This window comes from Haemaphysalis longicornis, unplaced genomic scaffold (genome assembly GCF_048455015.1).
Source record: "Haemaphysalis longicornis isolate Haplotype H1 unplaced genomic scaffold, Haemaphysalis longicornis Haplotype H1 scaffold_12, whole genome shotgun sequence".
Taxonomy (NCBI): Eukaryota; Metazoa; Arthropoda; class Arachnida; order Ixodida; family Ixodidae; genus Haemaphysalis; species Haemaphysalis longicornis.
The window spans coordinates 21324542-21343803 of record NW_027526225.1 but is presented as its reverse complement, the minus strand read 5'-3'; the positions used below and the strand labels follow the sequence as shown (position 1 = coordinate 21343803).

General features: G+C 47.8%; 2 protein-coding genes across 2 annotated transcripts in view; one reads left to right on the top strand and one right to left on the bottom strand.

Moving 5' to 3' along the window:
• Positions 1–1837: 1837 nt before the first annotated feature.
• On the bottom strand, positions 1838–4096 carry LOC144162466 (uncharacterized). The gene has a single exon (XM_077693005.1). It carries the CDS (start codon positions 3915–3917, stop codon positions 2211–2213), a length of 1707 nt encoding a protein of 568 aa, XP_077549131.1. The 5' UTR covers positions 3918–4096; the 3' UTR covers positions 1838–2210.
• A 920-nt stretch (positions 4097–5016) lies between these two features.
• Positions 5017–19262, top strand: part of LOC144162468 (hippocampus abundant transcript 1 protein) — a 31029-nt gene continuing 16783 nt past the window's right edge. Inside the window, exons 1-2 of the mRNA XM_077693006.1 lie at positions 5017–5594; positions 15318–15413. Coding sequence (XP_077549132.1) covers positions 5499–5594; positions 15318–15413 — 192 coding nt within the window. The 5' untranslated portion in view covers positions 5017–5498. The remainder of the gene's footprint in view (positions 5595–15317; positions 15414–19262) is intronic.

Here is a 19262-nt window from a genome sequence, read left to right as displayed (position 1 = left end):
ACCACGATGTGCTCAGCCTCCCAAGTCCAGGAGGCCGCGAGTCCGAGCTGCGTCCAGAGCTCTTTGCACCAGGGCTTGCTGTCGCTCTGGTGCTGAGCTGGTCAGCTCGGACTCCCACTGCTCAGGGTTGGGGGATGGGATGGGGTTAGGGTGGTGAGGACAAGAGAAAACAAGGTGGTAAGTCGTGAGAGGTATGTGACAGTGCGGGCAGTTGTAGGGGAAAAGGGACGGCGAGATGTGGTGTAGGATGGGGTGATTATAGAAGGTTTCAGTTTGCAGGCGGCGATAAAGCGTGGCGTGGTGTGTTGGGAGGGAGGGGTGGGGCGGGGGGTATATTCTTCGTGTGTGCCTGTAGTGGGACAGTATGGCACTGAAGGTGGAATCAAGGGCAGGGAGCGTGTCTTCAGTGGTGGGAGGGTAGCACCCAGTGTCGGTCCTTGAAGTTGGGAGTGCCCGGTAGTGCAGATCGCGGGCTGCGGCATGAGCCGCTTCATTCCCAACCAGGCCGGCATGGCCAGGAGTCCATACAATGGTCACTTCTAGGTCCGGAGGTAGGTAGCGTAGCATGGGTAAGGCTTGCTGTGGGGCGAGACCGGCCTGGTAAAGGCGGCAGGCTTGCTGTGAATCGCTAATGATGGTGAGATAAGGCTGATTTCGATGTGTAGTAATGGCATGGGCGATGGCCAGGGCTTCGGCTTCGGGTGTAGGCATATTTCGGTAAGTTGCCGCTTGTCACCCTGGACATTTCTGGCAACACCCTTACTGCGGCTCATTCTGGCAAAATCAACCTAATATTGAAATAGCTCTGATTGCTCGCATATTGAATTCGCAGTGTTTCGCGACCAACAATTAACGTGAAATATACGACTGCGCCTTTAACAATGTGTGAGCATATCATGCCACTGCCTCACAAACTCAAGGCTTGAACCGATGCACACGCCTGCCCCCGGTTTTAGAAGTTCGCAGCGCGGCATTTCTCGCATGCTTCTGCGACCTGCACTAACCGTGCTTTGCATTCAGACCACCCTGTGTAGTCACGTTTGCTTGCATGAGCAGCGAAATTGGCTGTCTGGCGCTCCTTTCGCTGTCCAGTAGTGTCAACATATCGTCGCCGTCATTCCCATTTTAAGCCATTGCTGTTTTGCCGCCTACTCGGCCCGCCACTCGCTTCTGCACACTCAATTTTACAATGCGTGCAAGCAGTTCACATGACGCGTGCAGAGACTGCAATGGGCGCATTTTGTAGAGAAAGGGCGGGGCCACGTTTTGACTCGGCGTCCATCAGCTGTGCCAACGCAGCGCCAGCAGCGCCACCGCAGCCAATGCGCCCCTGACGTTTTTTCTCCATACACGCTCTGCAGTTTTCTGTTCATTCGTTATCTGGCCGCAATCAGCGGCCTAAATGTTTTGCTCAAATGCGTCATCGATCTCTCAAGAAATGGAAGCTGTAGAGAAAAATCGAGAAGCTCTAAGGTGTGAATCGAATGGAGTGTTTTCCTCGCAAGACGCCCCGCGCACACAACAGTCGCGCCTACGCTGGGCGTGCCGCGAAAACACGGCTTCGGCGCAGGCCTTGATGGTGCATAGGTAGCTCCAGCGACCGGTTTGTAGTGTACGCCGAAAGAAGCTCGCAGTGTGGCTGAAAATGGCACTACAAATTGTCATCCGTGCCGCTTATGAAAGCGGCCATCTAATGTCCGCCATGGTAGCGGTAGGCCTAAGCAACGGCCTAAGTAATGTATGTCTAGGCTGCTTTGACGCTTTAAAACCAGTTTGAAAGCGTTGTCACAGTACCCTGATGCCTTCAACGGCCGCGCTGCACACGCAAGTTTCTGCCCAAAGCGCTATCAGCCGCAGGAGAAAAGTCTAGAAAGGCTCCGTAATCAGTCTCTAGTCAACGCAAGCTCCAAAAGAACGCACTTCGCCGCGCCAACCCCCATGAATCACTTGCAAAAAACGCACCGTGTGGTTCTCGCTCTGAGAAAAAAAAAGTACTAATCGTGGGTTGTATGCGTAGGGATTTTCTGGGTGTGTTTGTGCGTAGAAAATGCAAAATAAAATTGCTGCTTAGATTCCACGTGGCCAGGACTTGCTCATTAAAGTAGAAAAGAAAAAAAAGTAGAAAGAAAATCGACGTCTATGCAATCAGTATACCCGCGTCAGGACAGGTACTACCGCACACGTCAGTAACAAGTTGACGCCTTGTGCCATCACTCGACCGTCGTCGCCTGCTGCGCGTCGCCGGCAGCCGGTTCGACAATTTCCGTGTAGTACTTGACGAGCATGTCCGTCATGAACGCCCTAAGCCGACCTCCCGTCATCTTGTCCACCGACGTGGGAGGCTGCGGCACTGCCACCGAGAACCGGCCGCAGAGGCACATCAGGAAGCTCGCGAAGTCTTCCTGGAGGTCCTGTTCGTAGACGTAGGCGTGCTTCAGCTGCACTCGCTGCGTCCGGAACAGGTGCAGCGCGTAGGTGATGGTCATCTTCGTCAGCACTGCCACGGCCCGAGAAGCCAGTGGGTCCAGGGGCTCCGTGTGCTGCGCCTTCAGCAGGGAGAGCTTCCGGTGGTGCAGCGACAGCGCCTGGAACACGTGGTAGAGGCAGTCGTCCTTGAAGCGCGGCATCAGGTTGAGGCATTCCTGGCAGTACTTGCGAATCTTCTCGTCGCGGCCAACCTCCGTGAGGACGGCCTCGGCGAACGCCTCCCCGACGCCCGTGAGCAGAAGCGTCGCCGTCTGCCACGAGGCAACCGCGCTGCCCAGGCGACACTGCTGCAGGGTCCTCACGCGCAGGTGCTTCGAAGTCGCCCCCTTGAGGACCAGCGACGAGGCTCGGGTCATGACTGCTTCGAAGAGCGCGTCTACGACGCGCGTGCTGGGTTCGAGGAACATCTCGAGCACGCTCTCGGTCATCTGCTGCCGGACCGAGACGACCAGGACCTCGTCGGCGTAATCCTCCACGACCGCGGGGCCGCCGACGTTGATGAAGACGAGGTACTGCAGGATGCTGTGCGTGACCAGAGCGAGGCGGTATAGAAGGCAGACGGAGACGTCGCGCGAGGCGTGAAGCTCGCTCCGCTCTTCCGCGAGGGCTCCGCTGTCGACGTTGACGTCGTCTTCGTCCGCGTCGTAGGCCGCCAACGCCCACCGCGGGTCCGCCCAGGGCCGGTCCTTGATCGGAAGCACGTGCTCTGGTCGCGTAAACTCTGGCTCTGGGTCCGCTGCCGCGTTCCTGCACTTGTCTCTCAGCGCCTGCATCTTCGCCAGGAAGCCCTCCACGTCCCGGCTGTACTGGTTTAAGCCGGATGCGACCGGAAACGGGACGAGGTTGTGCGGCTCGCGGAACGCCTCCATCGCCTGTGACAGAATGTCGTCCAGGTGTCTCTCGCCGACGATGGGGGGCGTGAACGCGACCCCTGCTATCTGGAACAACCGGTGCTCTCCCGGAGGCCTCCTCAGCATCGCGTGGTGTAGCCACGTCTGCCGCGCCAGGCGGCAGTAGGGCTCCGCCTGACGTCGCGACCTCACCATTAGCGTAGGCTGCCCCCGGTCGTAGCCGTAAGCTATGAGGTCGCTCGTGACGTCGGTGACGCTGTTGTACAGCCTGAGGACCGGTCGAAGCACGGTTTCGCGAGTCCTGGTCCTGTTGATGAAGTAACCCTTGCTGCTCGCGAAGTCCCAGAGCCAACGGCTCCGCGCCAGTCGGTATTTGGTGGAGTAGACGAGCACGGAGCTCGGCTGGAAGGCGCCGAGTTCCTCGCGCATCTCGAGAACGGTGCCGATGTCCAGAAGGGCGGCGACGGGTTCGCGTTTGCAAGCGCTCTTGGCCCTCGGTTCGCGATGCTGGACGTCTTTGGATCTCTCCTTGGCCGAAGCGGCGAAGCGGGACTGGGTGCTACCTATCAGCTTCTGCATGTTCTGGTTGAATCGGTTCGACGAGTAGGAAGGACCGAGGTTGGTTGGGGCAGTATGGCTTTTCGCTTGCTTCCTCTAGCGCGCGCCACCCGGTAGGATGCCACGAGCGCGAACCGCGCGAACTACCCGAAAACCAAACCTTGACGGAGGTCTCGATCGAACAGGAATGGGACTACTAAAAGCGGCCCCATTTAAAACAACGAAAGATGGAAGTAGGGGGATATTTTTCGATTATATCGTAATCGATATTATTGAATCAAGGAATAAATAAATTTATTTCATAAGAACGGCTGGCCTAGGGGAGGGGAAGAGGCGATGAAGGGAAAATGGTCCACGTTGTGATTTTAGTGTGCCGCCGCAACTCACAACGTAAATCTGTAAAGAGAAGTGCGCCTTACTGACTAAACTAACGCTGAGCCGAGAGTGCTGGACCTACAGACTTGAAAGTTTAGGAATACATTCGCATCATTTCTGGATGACGCCCATAAGCGAGTAAAAGAAACGGAATTGTGTTTCCGCAAATTCCTGATTATCTCGCATGCCCGTTCGGATATCGAACTGATTTTTGTTTATAAATGTCTAAAGCGTTATATCGGGGTTTCGCCGTACGTCCACGTGGGGCAAGTCTGGAAACGGGGGTAAACTGTTTTCACGGATTGCTCGATACAGTAGTCTCGATTAACCGAATTCAGTGAAACGGAACTACCGCTTAAGCGGAACAAATGCCTCGCGGTTTGTTGGCTTTGTATTAAGGCAATGTAACGAAAATCCCGTTACTGAAATTTTCCGGCCACCGCATAAACGGAACCGAAAGCAGATCCGAAACCGCAACTACGCAAGCAGGTCGCTGTTATCAACATCACATCGTGCACTGCTTAACGGATCAATAAAGCTGATATTTGGGTTTTTAACGGCACTGAAGCAATAAGTATGATCTACGTTTTACATTTTAATTCAAGTGTTGCTATAATTTATAAAATCTGAAAACAAGAACCGAAACTCGCAGTACGTAGTTGCATGCAGCGCCAGCTGATGCTACGCGGCCGTATTTACGACACGTTAGCAGCGCCCCCCAAAAACAATCTGGTTGGGAAATGTGCGAATTTTGTTGTCGTGATCGGTGCCGCGGCCGTCCCCCTCTCGCCTCCGTCAACAGGTGACCACTTTCTCCATCCAAGCTCAGAAAAATCGGACGTTCCCTCGATCATGTTTAAATTGCATTCACCACGGCCGCATCGGTCGCCCGAAAACTCCTTCACAGGCACGCCCGTTCACCCACGGACTCGTTGACCGTTTCCCCACGTCATGTCTTTGTCGTCGGGACGGAGTGGAGACTGCCGAAACCGCAGAATCGGACGGAGCAGATTAGGCTTACAGCTGTGAGACGAAAATCCTGTCGCCGCCGCCAAACGGGAAACGAGAACTGTTAGTACAAGGTGCGCGCGTCGTCTGCCAGTCGTCTCCGTGTGTCGTGGAGATAAGGGCGGCGAGTGACGTCACGTCACGTTAATTTGTTTCCGATAGCGCGATCCGCGGCTCTCATCTTCGGGGCCCCGGGTGAATCCGACGACGGCGTTACCCATGAACCGAGCGCTGGTCATGCCTGCGAAAGTTTCTCGCAAAGTTGCCACCATGATCATCCGAAGTCGCAAGTCCATCATGAAAGACGGATTCATCGTAAGTGTGCGGAAGCTAGCTATCTGTTGCCCTGTCTTTCGATACCTGTTTGATGATGTTTTGATTTCTGTTGCCACCGGCTGGCTGTGTGTCTTCCGATGACCGGTTATCCGATCGCGCTAGCTTGCCAACGAAGTCGCCCGTGTCGTCAGCGCAGTGGCAACGGTTGCTGCCAATCCCGTCGTTTCGCCGTAGACGGATCCGATTGCACGATGTAATGTGAATGCCTACATAGGTTCAACGATCATTACGTGAACAAAGCCGTTGTCGTCGCTGCAGTTTTTTCTGCGATCAGAGCTCTGCTCCGTCGTATGCACACCCCACTCCCTTTTTCGTTGCGCTCGGTCAACGTCGGAATTTTATTCTCGGTGACGTGGGTCATTTCTTCTGTGGACACGCTTACTACGTACGTCACAGAAGTGAATCAATCCATCGTGCAGTCCGTATTTCTTTCGCACTTTACTGTCGCAATAAGAACTTCGCATTGCTTAGCAGATGTTTCGTTAGCTAATAGCGCGGCGCGGAAGAACTCAAAGCGAAGACAAACCGAAAAGCAGGTGTTTTCAAGCCGAACGGTCGTTGGATGATGTGCTTGTCGCAGCTGGCATTTGCGAGCTGCAAAAGGACAGGCTCGTGGGGCCGTTTAATTGCTTGTCATAGGGTGCGCGCTGAACGTTCTGTATGGGCCTAATACCTATTTTAGCTTGTTCGATAGCACGTAGTTGCTTCTAGCAGTTAAAAAAAAAAAAAACTGTTGTCTGGGCGGGTACTAAATTAGAATATCTCGTCGTGTGGTTCAAACTATCCTTAGTTGCTGCTCTAAAGCACGAGTAATTTGTGCTGTCTAAAATTGTGGTTGAGGCACTCATGTAAGCTGTTACGAAACAAGGGTCGAATTGTAGAAACAGGTTTTTCGGTCTCACTAGTGTAACGGATTTTGCAGCATTTAAAGTGATTAAGGAGACAACTCTTGAAAATGAAAACAGCATACCGGCATAGCTTCGCTTCGTATTGCAACCTTTTGGTATTCAGAACTAAGGACTGTATGTTTGTGGTTGATCGGCAGCCTTTGTGGCCAGCTCGAGAAATATTCTCCGAGTTCTTAGTAATCTATATGGTCTTATCCCTTCTTGGAGTATAGGGAAACGTTTCTATTGCCGGTGCTTTGGGAATATTTGCATTGATAAGCACAAAGCTTTGCAAGTGATGCAAAAAAACCGAAAGTATTTGCCAAGACGGAGACCCTTAAAATGGTTGCATTAAGTTCTAGACACATTTGCCTTTAAAAACACACATACACAGAAAGGCAAGTCAGCCTGTAGTATTGGGTAAATGTGCATGTACAGGTACTGACAACAGCGATTCGACAGTAAGCAGGTAAATTGCAAACGCAAAGGCCGAGATAGCCAATCCAGAGTGTTTTTTTACACCGCGATCTTTGGCGTTGCAAATCTGGAAAGGAAAAACATGAAGCTCACTTCAAGGCACAGAATGGATGTTTGAGATAAAAACTTGCTAAATGTGCTAGCAACTTCATAAACTTTGTGTTTGGTTGCTGTCGGAACACACGAATGCATTGCTTATAATCTAGGATGTCCTACACCACGTCGGCAATAAGACAGAAGTTCCGTTTCTATGATTGATGCCATGATTGGTCATAATTGATATCGTGATGAAATAAACAAATAAACTGTCTGTTGCGGAACGAATTCTGAGGCGTGGTCACCATCTAGTTCTAACTAAAGCAAGTACCTGTTGCCCTTGTTCTTCAACTGTACTTTTACACGGCTCGCGCACGTACGAAAGCTATCTACTTTTAACATCAGAGACAGGTGTTCTACACCCTCGTACCGCATTTTCTCTCCCCATCTACCTTTCTGTACGGCTTTTGTTATTTATAGTAGGTTCATTCTGCGGTTCAAGTTGGCACGCCTCCATTGTTATTTCACGGCGGCATTTTAGAGCGGTCATGTAGAGATACGTACAGGCTGTCCTTTATAATGGTGGGGTCAAAAAGAAAAAAAAAAAACTGGGCATATATAAAAACGAAAATGTCGAGGACCAGGATTGGCGCTTCCAGACATGACAATCTGCGGTCAGCCTGAGGCTACCAGATATTACGTACAGTTTGTGCGAAAACATTATGGGGAGAACTGGACGCAATTGTGTGCGCCGTTGCAACTGCCGGAAAAAGCTTTGCCTCTAGGAATTGGGCTACTCTGTAATCTCACCCTCCCTACCTCCCTGTCACCTGTGCAGCTGGGATTCTCAAAAAAATGTATAAGGTTGTGAAACATGTCTAGTATTATTTGTCTAGGCTGGCATGTGGTATATTGACTGAAACGAGGTGGTGTGGGACCTAAAAAATTTTGGGCGGCACTTTTTTCGTTTGGGGTGTCCGGGATATTTTAAAGGGGCTCTAGAGTGTAGCATCAAGTTGGCTTCTATTGACAGATTTCAGTGCTGTGTATGCAAATGTGCCACTTGCAGCAGTTGCTTATTAGCGCAGACATTGCAAAAACCATGAAAATGGGGATCACCGCCTCAATTGCCTTCCTGCAATACAATGCAGAATTAAAAATCGTGTGAATGGTGAAATGAGATTGGCAGAGCTTGCATAAGTGTCTTTCTGCAACAAAAAGGTTATTAGGAATTAATTGTAACATAAATGTGCGCAGGAATGTTTCCTGGGACATATTTAGAAAAAAAAAGATGAACTTAGCTTTAAAACATTATTGAACTGGTCTGATGGTATGATTTCTTTGTTCTGATTTTGGTCAGATGTGTTGCCTTGTCGTACAAGTACAGCCCGATGGTTTGTGCTAGTTGACGCGAAAGCTGTCGGCTCTTTTATTGTTGGTGTCCGTCCGTATTGGGTTTGACGACCAGCTTCAATGATATTACCGGCACGGTCCGCAATGGGACCTGTCCAGTTCTCAGCTGCTGTGATGGTTAATCATGCGGGCATATTCTGCTCAGTCTTATAGGTGGCGGCACCACCCTTACTTAGACGACTTTGCAGAAATTGCCTCTTCGCGGTGTTTGACATGCTTTTTCACATCGTGGAAAAATGGAAAGCAGGCGAAGGAGGGAAATGCCGGCTTTAATTTGCCATTCTAAACTAATAAAGCAGTGCTTGCTATCGAACAAAAGTCAAAAGGGCATTGTAAGTTTCTTACGTCCTGTTAAAATAAACAGGAATTTGGCCTTTAGTGTTCTTGAATGTATCCCAAACGCCAGTGGACACCAGGGGCATCATTGTTCTTTTAAAGTGAAGCTTTAGTGTGCCATTGTACACCAATACGCCTGGCAGGCAAGCCAATGTTCTCTGATGATGAAGATGAATGATCGTGGGTGAAGTGATTGAAAAATATGCTCCCTGTGGCCAGAATCGAACCTGGGTCCCTCGTGTTACGAGGCCGGCGTCTATTCGATTGCTCCGTTTCTACATGGTTGGAGCAAACGCCAAGCAGCAGGTACCTATTTTCGCCGTATAGCCCAAACCCAAACGTTAGGCCTACAGAGTGCACACCCGAGAGCTGCTGTGGGCATTCTAGAAAAGTAAAGAATCTATCATAAGAAAGCTTCGCGTTCAACCAACTTCATTGTTCGATCGGTGGTGCATGATGTTTTTCCCAGCGCTATAGCACTCGTATGATTGTAATTGAAGGTATTTTGATCATTTAACTAATTGATCATTGTTTTCACTTCTAGAATAGTGTGTGCTTTCTGCTGTTTTTTTTTTTTTTTTTCCCAAAAATATTGAGAAAATTGCAACCAGTTTCACATTTTTGATGAAAAAAATCAAAACAAAAAAGAAGTGATATCCTTTTAGCGTTTCTTGGGAGCTGAGCACGTTTTTGCCGCTGCAATGTGGGTTCATGTTTCTAGAACACTGCGTGCTCTTTCTTTTGTTGTATGGAGTGGTAATAGGGTTGCGAATGCCCAAAATTGCATTCCAAAAATAAACTTGGTATTGAATTGTGCAGAGCAAAGTCACTGAAAGTCTCTGCGGAAGGGCTTGCTTCGGAATTTCATTCGTTTGAGGTTGGGCACAAATGGCTTAGGGCTCTCGCATTTAGAACTGCTTTTGGGACATCTAATGGAGAGTCCCTAAAACCCATCGTTTAGTCTCCCAGAAGAATATGGCAAGAACTGCACCGTTGGATTGGACATAGCAGCGTCAGAAACGCCTCAGAGTGCGAGTTGTAGTGGGGCTACCCCCGTGTCGCATCTCTTATCAGCTTGCCCCGCCAAGAGAGCCAGCGTTTACCGTTTACGACTTGCCGAATGAGCTGCCGCCTGCGCTTTTCCCTTCTCCAGAGCCGAGTGAACCTCTACAAAAATGTAGCGTCAAGAAGGGAAATGAAGGAAGGAGAGAGATGTTGTCTCGACCAGATAGTGCTGTAGCAAGTTAGGCATGTGCACCGGTGGCATGCACGGTGCTAAGAGCTTTCGGTTTTGAGGCCACTAGCGTTTTAGGGCCTGCGCTTTCCGGTTATTTGTCCAGCATCACAGTTTGCCGTGGTGTTCTGTGTCGGGAGTATGGAGAGGCTTGTTATTATATCCTTCCTGTGTTATGCTTCAATGCAGCACTGCCGTTTGTTCATGCAAAATGGATTCGAGGTTGTTATCCGAAGCTTACATAACCGGCGTTGTCGAGGTTGCAATTGCAGTTGCAGGCGATCAGTGATAAGATCACAGTACTGGCAGTACTTACATTGCTGTGCTCAAAGATCACAGTTGGCAAGGTAGTGTTTTTTATTTGGGGTGCTCCAAGCAAGCAGAGTACATCACGTCACTTTTAAAGACGACAGTCTTTCTTGGGCTACTTAAACGCAGAAATTTTGGTGTCTGTCTGTCTGTCTGTCTACCCTGCCAAAGTGAAACGGAAGCTGCGCAATAGTATTGTATACCCACAGCCAAATCTAATAAGGCCAATGTCAATGCTCATACTTGTCAACATTGTAGAACAGGAACAAGACATTATGCAAATATGAGGCAGAAAATCAATACATGAGTGATGTTTGCAATGTTCCTTTGTAAAAAATTCACGGATGCTTGGTTTTTGCGATAGCAAATGGAATACTACATCAACTGCAGAAAAGCGTTGCCTGCTGTTGCCCGCGCTACCTGGCGGCATTTAAAAAATCAAACGGCAACAGCAAGGATAGGTTCCACGTTCCGATTGGAACGCTCCTGGAGGAGGGCAATGTGGTTCCATAAACGTTGCAGTAGGGTGCCTCGATTCACGCGCGTCTCCACCATACGGCAGCGCTGGCATCGCGGCACCCGACTTGGAGCAGTGGAACGTGGTAAATTTGTATTGACTTGAGCAAACCTCTAGCGTGTTATCTGGGGAGGAACGAGTCGGAAGAGGAACAGCATGAGAGGTGAGCGGGAAAGAGAAGGGAGGCATTTGCTTGCCAGGGGTGCAAATCTACTATCGTCTTTCATCAGCATTTGCAACAAAAGGAGCTTATGCGCGGCCATTTTTTGGGTAGGCTTTTTTTATGCTATGGAATGTCGTTAATGGGCACCAAGTAAGCAGGTTGCGAACAATGTAAAGAGCATTAGCGGCTGCGAAGCTTCGCGTTGATCACAGAGGTACTGGTGTCTGGGAGTTATCAGCAACTGAGGGATGGCAAATATGTTTGCTTTTCCACTGTAGGTTTCATAGAGTCTCCACGGCTGCATGTCTTTCAAAACTTCTTTTTCAAGGGTTGCACAGTGAGCGCATTGTTGGAATAACACACTACTGCGCCCATGAAGCAGCTTGTTTGTTACTCAGAAATGTTTGTTTAGTTCTCGAATTCGTTCGCTGCCTAAGACTCCTTGTGAGCTCAACTACTGCAATGCAGACTCTGGGATGTTTTATTTTGTGTCGTATTCGTTCCTTAAGTTAAGTTTGGGGGGAATTTTTATTCTAAAAATGTTCTCTTAGGTCAGTTTTTGTGCATAGTTTTTCGTAGGTCAATATGGTTTGGTGTCTTGGATTAGTTTAGGTGTGGGGCGGAGCCTATTGCCATGTTTACTTAAAGGGGCAAGGAAGACAAAATGGTTCAAGCTTGTTTTATTCGAAAGGTTTCGTGTTTTATAGTGCCCCCAGCGCTTGTCCGAAAGCAAGCACTGCTTTATTAACTGCGAAATTAATCAATTTAAGCTGAAATTGATTTTCCTGTCAAAACGGGTGTTTGAACGATGTTTGCAATGGCATCATAAGAACAGGTCTTTCCACTAAACTTGGTGTGGAGTGGAGACTTGTTTACTGTTTGTCAACCTAGATGGCGCCACCACACCGCAGCAAGCCGTTTTCTGCCTTAGGTTTGTTTGTGGCCGTATTTAAGCCTGACTTGTTTTGTTCGTGTAGAAAAGGATCGTTTTGTGAAACATAGTGTTTGCTCTACAAATATGGGCATGTAAGACAATGTTGCTTACGTCAATCGGCCAGTGTCGTCTGAGACAATCCCAAAGCACTGCACTGTTGTGCAGCTAAAACAAGCACAGTGCGCGCAGTATCAGCAACACTACGCATTGGAACTTCTATGTTTATGTGTACTTTCTTAACTTCCACTGTTTACCCAGTCATTGTTACTGCTATAAAGAGAATGTGCTCTAAATGTAGGCTCAAATAGCTCGTTCGGCAAGCTTATAAGCCACGCTTAATTTGCGTTTGCTTTTGCCGGCCTCAGCCAATCGCGGAGCTGGCACATATGACATCATAGGTTCTGTTGCTGGAAATGAGCTAGTGGGTCGCATGGCCATTCTCTTTTTTCCTAATTAGGTAGCTTATTTGAGCGAAGTTCACGTTAAAAGTGGTGTCAGCATGATTCTAACGAGGCCGTCTTTTGAATGAACCAAACTTGCATTTTGTCTCCATGGCCCCTTTAACGTTCAGCATTGCACAGGGAGTGCTGAACTCGTACCTACCGTAGAACGGAATGTCACGATGAAGAGCCATCGTAAGGCATCTCGAACATCTGCAGCTGCATTTGGCCCAGACAATGGCTGCTGTTTTTTGTGGCTGGAAACAGCAACATTTGTATTTGAGGTGAAATGTCAGGTTGATCGTGACTTGGGTCGACGACTTCGAGGAACGAGCCATTGTCGAGCCGTGCCACAAAGACGGAAGGCTTTGGTCACGCGATGCGCATTTCTGTTGTGCGTCAATAGCCGAGTCTGTCTGTTGGGAAAGCTGTTCTTCAAAGACAACAAGGCTAAATGTCAACATCAGCATTTGTGCAGCATAGATGCACGTGCGTCTTTTTAAAACTCGGTAAAAGGGCGGGGGAAGGGGCGCTGGAAGCTAAAACTCTGATGAAGGTCTTTTTTAAGTCACCGTTTGCTGATTTGCATGGGTTCAGGCATAAAATCACTATTTTTGCATGTGTATAATAAAATTGTGCAATTTTGAAAGTTTTAAGTTGCAAACTGTGTGATGGCCATATATTGGGAATTTTAACAGAAAGAAGTCTTTAATTTATGGTCAGTTATATTCTAGCTGTTATTAATATTTTTTTAAGTAAGCTGTGCATGAATTGTAACAAAAAAAATCCAGAAGTGCCTTCCAACTTTCTCAAAGGTACTGTGCGATAAAGGGTGCTATCTGTGAAGGGCCAACAGCTGCCGTTGGTGCCGGTGCCTTTTAATGTGCTAGTAAAAAAAATTAAGGACATTGCCATGTCACCTCGTTTTCAATGGGCTGCTCAGACATCTGCATAACGGGGCCCAGACATTGACAAATGTCTGGACATTGTGGACGTGTCCAGATGCATCGTCCAGTTAGCTCAAAATCTACGTCAGATCTTGGTGTGGCAGGTGCAGCTAAAACAAGCTAAGGTGCATGTGCTAAGGTGCATGTCTGTCAGAAGTCGCTGTTGCTTCAGACGTAAGTGTGACGTGTACACTTACGCACACACAAAAAACAGCTCTCTGCTCAGCATATGCACATTCCCCCATTCTCCCCTGCTGAGCCTGTTGTGTTTAAGTGATTGCACGGTGTTTACAATTAGCCCAGAGCTCCACCGCTGTTGTAAGTGGTTCTGCTGAACCCAATGACGCGGGTTCAATGCCTGCTGCAATGGCTGCTTTTCAGATGAAGGCGAAAAATGAAAATGCAGTGTGTTTAGGGCGCCCATTAAAGATGCTCGGGTTGTCAAAATTAACCCTTTGATGCCTAAAACTTTAATTTTTTCCTTAAGAAAAACTTTTTTTATGATCTAAAAGAACTTCCGACATCACAGATATGAAGTCAGGCAAAAATTTGTTTCATCAGGACAGGCACAATGGCCCACTGGGCACTGGCTGCCCGTATATCACTTGAACAAGAAAACTACCTTGATCAACATAATTAATATATGGTTCAAGTGAAGACAGTAGCGTAAAGTTTGCGTAGCTATCATTTGTATTAGCAAGGAAATTGCAAAATTTCGCTTACCTGTCACTAGCCCATTGAGCTGCCGGGCTCAATGCGAGTTGACATGCATAAACAAGAGTTCTTTCTTTAGCACAAAGAAGTACATGCTGCCCTCTCTTTTTTAATGTTTGAAGGTCCGGGAACCTTTGTCTGTCAACAGATGGTGTTAAATGTCAAAAAAAAAAAAAAACCCACAAAGTGCAAGGTAAAAAAATATTGTTTGAGTTGTTGCTCCTGAGCAACATTGGGCATCGAAGGGGCATCCCTTTGATACCCAAAGGGTTTATACACTGACAGCGATTACCATGAAGGAAGGACATATAGGAGGCGAAATGGCCCATTGTGGCAAGCGTAGGCAAGCAACCAGATCTTGTCACAATGAAACCCAGACCCCTCCACTGTGGCGTGTCCCATAAACCAAGTGTAGCTTCGGCGCGCTAAACTCCGTGAGCTTTTTTCTTGTTCTTTTTTTTGGGGGGGGGGAGTGGTGTTGCGTTTGACCTAATTGTGCGTGTGCGTAATTTGAACTCGCACGCTGCTAAATACTGGTGTATGGACTTAAGAGTGTCTCCTCATTTCCACCATCACTAAGTTGTGCAAAAGGGAATTGGAAATCAAGGAAGGAAAACATCACTCCAGTAGTACACACTTTGATCAGAGAAATAGATAAATTGACTGATAAAAACCAAAAAGCACTGTAAACTTGATCCTGACCGCGATTGTGTTTATACCACGGAAGAAGGACTAATAGGAGGAAAAATAGCCCATTGCAGCAAGCAAGGGCGAACAACCAGATAATGTCACAGTAAAAACCAAGGTGGACGGCAAAGCTTTGTAGCTGTGACAGCGAAGGGTAGGGTAGCGGCACCTTGTGTACGAAATGATAGTGGCCGCAATTCAGTCCGTGACTGCGCAGTGAAATGCCGGTTGCCGTGGCTGTGCGGTTTCTTCACCCGCGGCAGAATCTGGTAGCTTAATCTATGACGAGCGCTTGTGACATTATCTGGCCGCACTGGGAAGCCTCATTTCTCCTTCTGTTTTGCACTTGCACACTTTCGCACTTGCCCGAGTGTTGTAATGGAACACTTTTGAGTGGTGTGCCTTTGTAAATAAGGTGCCGTGTCAGAAGGCGTTCCCTTTGTATGAATCCCTGATGAATCGATCACTTGTTAACAGCACGTCATGGCTTCGTGTAACTGTGTTCTGTTGAAAATATCAGTTGCAATGTGCTAGTAACTTACACAAATCAGCCAGACACTGCTTCTTTGCGGGCACTGAAGACTTCATAATCTTGTATTCCCCTGCAGACTTCGGGGTTCGGGGAACCAAGCGTCTACCACGCGGTGGTGGTGATCTTCCTGGAATTCTTCGCCTGGGGCCTCCTGACCACTCCCATGATCACAGTGAGTTTGACGAGGTTGCTCCCTCACAAAGGGTGTAAATGTTGCAAGGGGCGTTAACTGTACTCTCCTACAAATGAGTAAAAAGGGTGGGCAAACGCTTGTTACACCCTTTAACCCCAGGTGTAAATGGATTTCACTGTTTTCTCACCGAAAACGTAACTGTATTCTCTTATCAGGGGTGCAACAGCTGTGCCGATTGTGCCATTTTGATACAATTTTCTATTGTTAAAATTAAGCCAGGCTGCACCAAAACCACGAAATTCATTCAAATTACACCATTCTGCACTAAAAGGGTCCGAATAATGCAAAATTTTTGTTTCGCGGACTTCAACGAAGAATAATGGACGTGTTGGGTGGCAACCTGACGTTTGTACAGCATGTAATCCAGCCCAGTTGCGCAGACAGCCCTTCATACGCAGTCATGGAGAAAAGAAAAGTTTTCTTTCCTCCATTTCTGCAGTCAATGGCCTATGCCGGCTATGCCTCTTCTAGTCCAGTTTACTGTACCTATGCCGAAAGTGGTCGCTCCAAAGCATATGAAGAGGCGTCATTGCAGACAAGTGCTTGGCGGGCCACCAGCGTATCCGGTGAAAACATTCTCCATTTGGACGTCGTTGCACTGTGAGGTGGAGGGTTGTTCATCAAACTGCCTTTTTAGCAGTAGCAGAGCTCACTGGCTCGAAACATCGTTTATATGTGCCTTTTTTGCGCACTATGGGCTGAAATGCAGAGGATGGTTGGCTAATGATTTTGACTTGAGCGTCAGTGCGGTGACCCCTGTGCTGTTTAACACGGGAAAACAGCAAAGGCATGTTAGCAGGAACGAACGAGTGCACCAGTAAACATTATCTTCCAACAACCCAATCTCGATGAGCGTCTTCAGCTGTTCCGAACGGACCTGCGCGGCCCGGCGGATGATACGAACGAGCCGGCGAGGGGCCCAACTGCCGAACGAGCAAGTGACGGCTCTCTCTCCCCTCTTTGTCGCTCTTTCTCTAGAAATGGCCGGGCTGTTGTTTTCTGCTTGCTGACACCACCGCGAAACCCCACACGGTTCTCGCGGCGTGGCCGGCTTGGGCCGCAAAGTGGCGAGGCCGCTCGAGCGACCGCTCCTAACCGCTTTAAAATGCCGCTCAAGGCAGACGCTAAGTTGCTTGTGCGGTAAAGGAGCTGATAATGCATGCGAAAACGGTACTATAAAACATCATCCACGGCACTAGTGAAAGTGCCCATTAAATATCTGCCGGGGTGCTAAGCCTAACCATCTCCGGGGGAGCTAAGCCGGCTGTCTCGAGCGCTTCGCAAGTCGTCAGGCTCCTCCATCCTGCCGCGCATGTCGTGTGTCATTTTCTGGTTGAGGTAGGAGCTACCGTGGGCGCGAAATCGTCGATACAGGCGTGAAAATACAGTGCGCGCAAAGCCGAGGTTCGTGAATCGCGTGCAAAAACGCACCATGCGGTTCACGCTTGACTTGCGGCATGTAGCGAGCTTGGGCACCGCGAGTGAGGTGACGAGTGCAAAGCGTTACGCGCTCCAGAAAGGACTGCTTTGTGACATGGGGGTAAAAAAATGCAGAAGAAAATCACGAATTTCTTCAGGCGAAAGTAAGAAAAGAAATACTCAAACTTTTTTCACCGCTACATTTTTTGGTCTGTATTGGTTCATACGAATTTCGGATGATACGAATATTTTTCGCGGTCCCGCGAGATTCGTATCGTCGAGATTTTACTGTATCTGGTGCTAATTAGCTTCTTGGGGTATCGAAGAACCGTTCCGTTTTATGTGTATCTAGTGCAACCAGATGCTGCTCAGGTCAGAGAGCTATTTAGTATGTAATTAGGTTATATTTGTTCATTTATAAGGACACTTTGGGGTGCAGATAAAAGTATCATTTGTGGTTTTTATGCCGCTCTCTTTTGCTTATTTTTTTCCTTTGTTTACTTTCTATTGTAAATATTTCAAGCACTTAGATGAACCTGCTTTGCACGTTTGCACACATACCGTGCCTTGCTGCTTTTTGCAAAATTCATTGGTCACTTTTGGAAGACATTGTTCACTGAAGCCAAAGCAAATCTGCACTGACTTCTGATTTTTATGCATCTTTTGTGTTAAGCTGCTCCAAATCTGGAATTTGGTGCTCCAAAATGAAGCTATATTTCTGTAACCTGCTCCAAATTTGGATGTTTCTTTTCCAAAACCAGAATTTTTCTGCTCCGAAAATTGCTCCATATCCTATTCAGGCTGTTGCACCCGTCTTATAAATGGGCAAAGGCGGGAACTTGCACTTTTTGCACCTTCTACAAAAAGCATAGAAGGGTTTGTCGCTAAGCCTCTTTATCAAAGGGGAAGACATTTCTTTTCGAAGAAATGCCTTTGGAGTTGGCCTATACCTTCATAATGTTTTTCAAGGCGCTTAAAGTTTGTGGTTGCGGCCTTTCATGATGCACTTCGTGCTGCATCAAACACTGAAGGGAAGTTTTCAAGCTCCAGTTTTTGCTTGCGCTGCAAGACTGGCTCAAATAAACACACTTTTCATCATTTATCTGAGTGATAAGGCAGTCGTTATTTTATAAAGTCTGCACAAACTAAACCAGTGACGTCAATACAAGGTGCTGCGTGATTGTATGATGCTCAAGATTAGAATGCAAACCAGTTTCGGTTTCTGTTCTGTGAAACAACATGCTTGGCATCTGACGTTATCGTTGTCTGGGCATTCTCCATATCTCAGCAATCGGCACACCGTGCTTCTGTCATGTTGTCGGCTGTAAAATGCGTCAGATAAGCCTACCAGCACGGCTTGTAATCGTAACAATCACTGCCCGATGCCATGGCAGCACCGTGCTGTTGATAGCAATTGCAAGCACCAAAATTTTCACTTTTGATGGACGACTGAGAGAGCAGGGCCTGGAGCCCTGTATGAGTTTTCAGGTAGAGTAAGTTTTAATGTTAATATTAAGATATCCTTTGCGCATCTACTGGTCAGCATTCTTTTTCTTTTTTTTGTGCTGCTAATGAAAGGAAAGACGGTAATTGAGGAAAGAGCCACTAACGTCGCGTGCATGTCACAAACAGTCACAAAGGGGAGGAAGTGTTGTTAAAGCTTGCACGCTTGGATGTATTGTTTGGCGATTCCGCAAATGACCTTATGGTCGTGCAGATGCACTAATACTAATAAAAGTGTGTGTGCGGCAGAGTGAAGAGCAATCGAATCAAAAATGACCAGGAAGAACATTCGGGGGGGATCGCAAACTAATCTTCGGAAGTAGGCTGCTCTAGGGTTTCTTTTCTGTCGTGCTCAGTGGCCAGAATGTTGTCTCGTGAATTGCATTGAGTGTGGCTGTGTTGTGTCCTTTTTGCCAAGTGCACACGGGGTCACCAATTAGACTCAGCCTAGTGTTTGCGTGGCTTGTTTGGGGGACTGTTATGGTCACCTTTACAGTAACTATGACTTTATGTTCTAGTTTGTGGGCCATGATTGAGAATTGAGCTGTGTGTTTAAAATTTGTATGCTCTGACTGTCAATTTTTTAAAGTCGGGGCCTTTAGTTTGTCATTTTTTTAGGCGTGTAATCAGTGAATCCGCATCTTTGTTTCCTATTGAATCCCCAAAATTCAATGCTCTTACAATGCGTGTAAACTTTGATCATGCATTTTCAAATATGCATAAATTTGTACCATTTACCGTATTGAAAGTGCAGTTGAAAGGCAGTCATTTCAACTCACAGTCAGCCCAGTGGTGAGTTTACATTACATTGACGACAAGCCACAAAAAGTAAAATTTGGGGGTTGAAGGTCGCAGTGTACTAGTTAGGGTTAGTTTTATTGTGGGCGTCTGCGAGAAACATCCCTT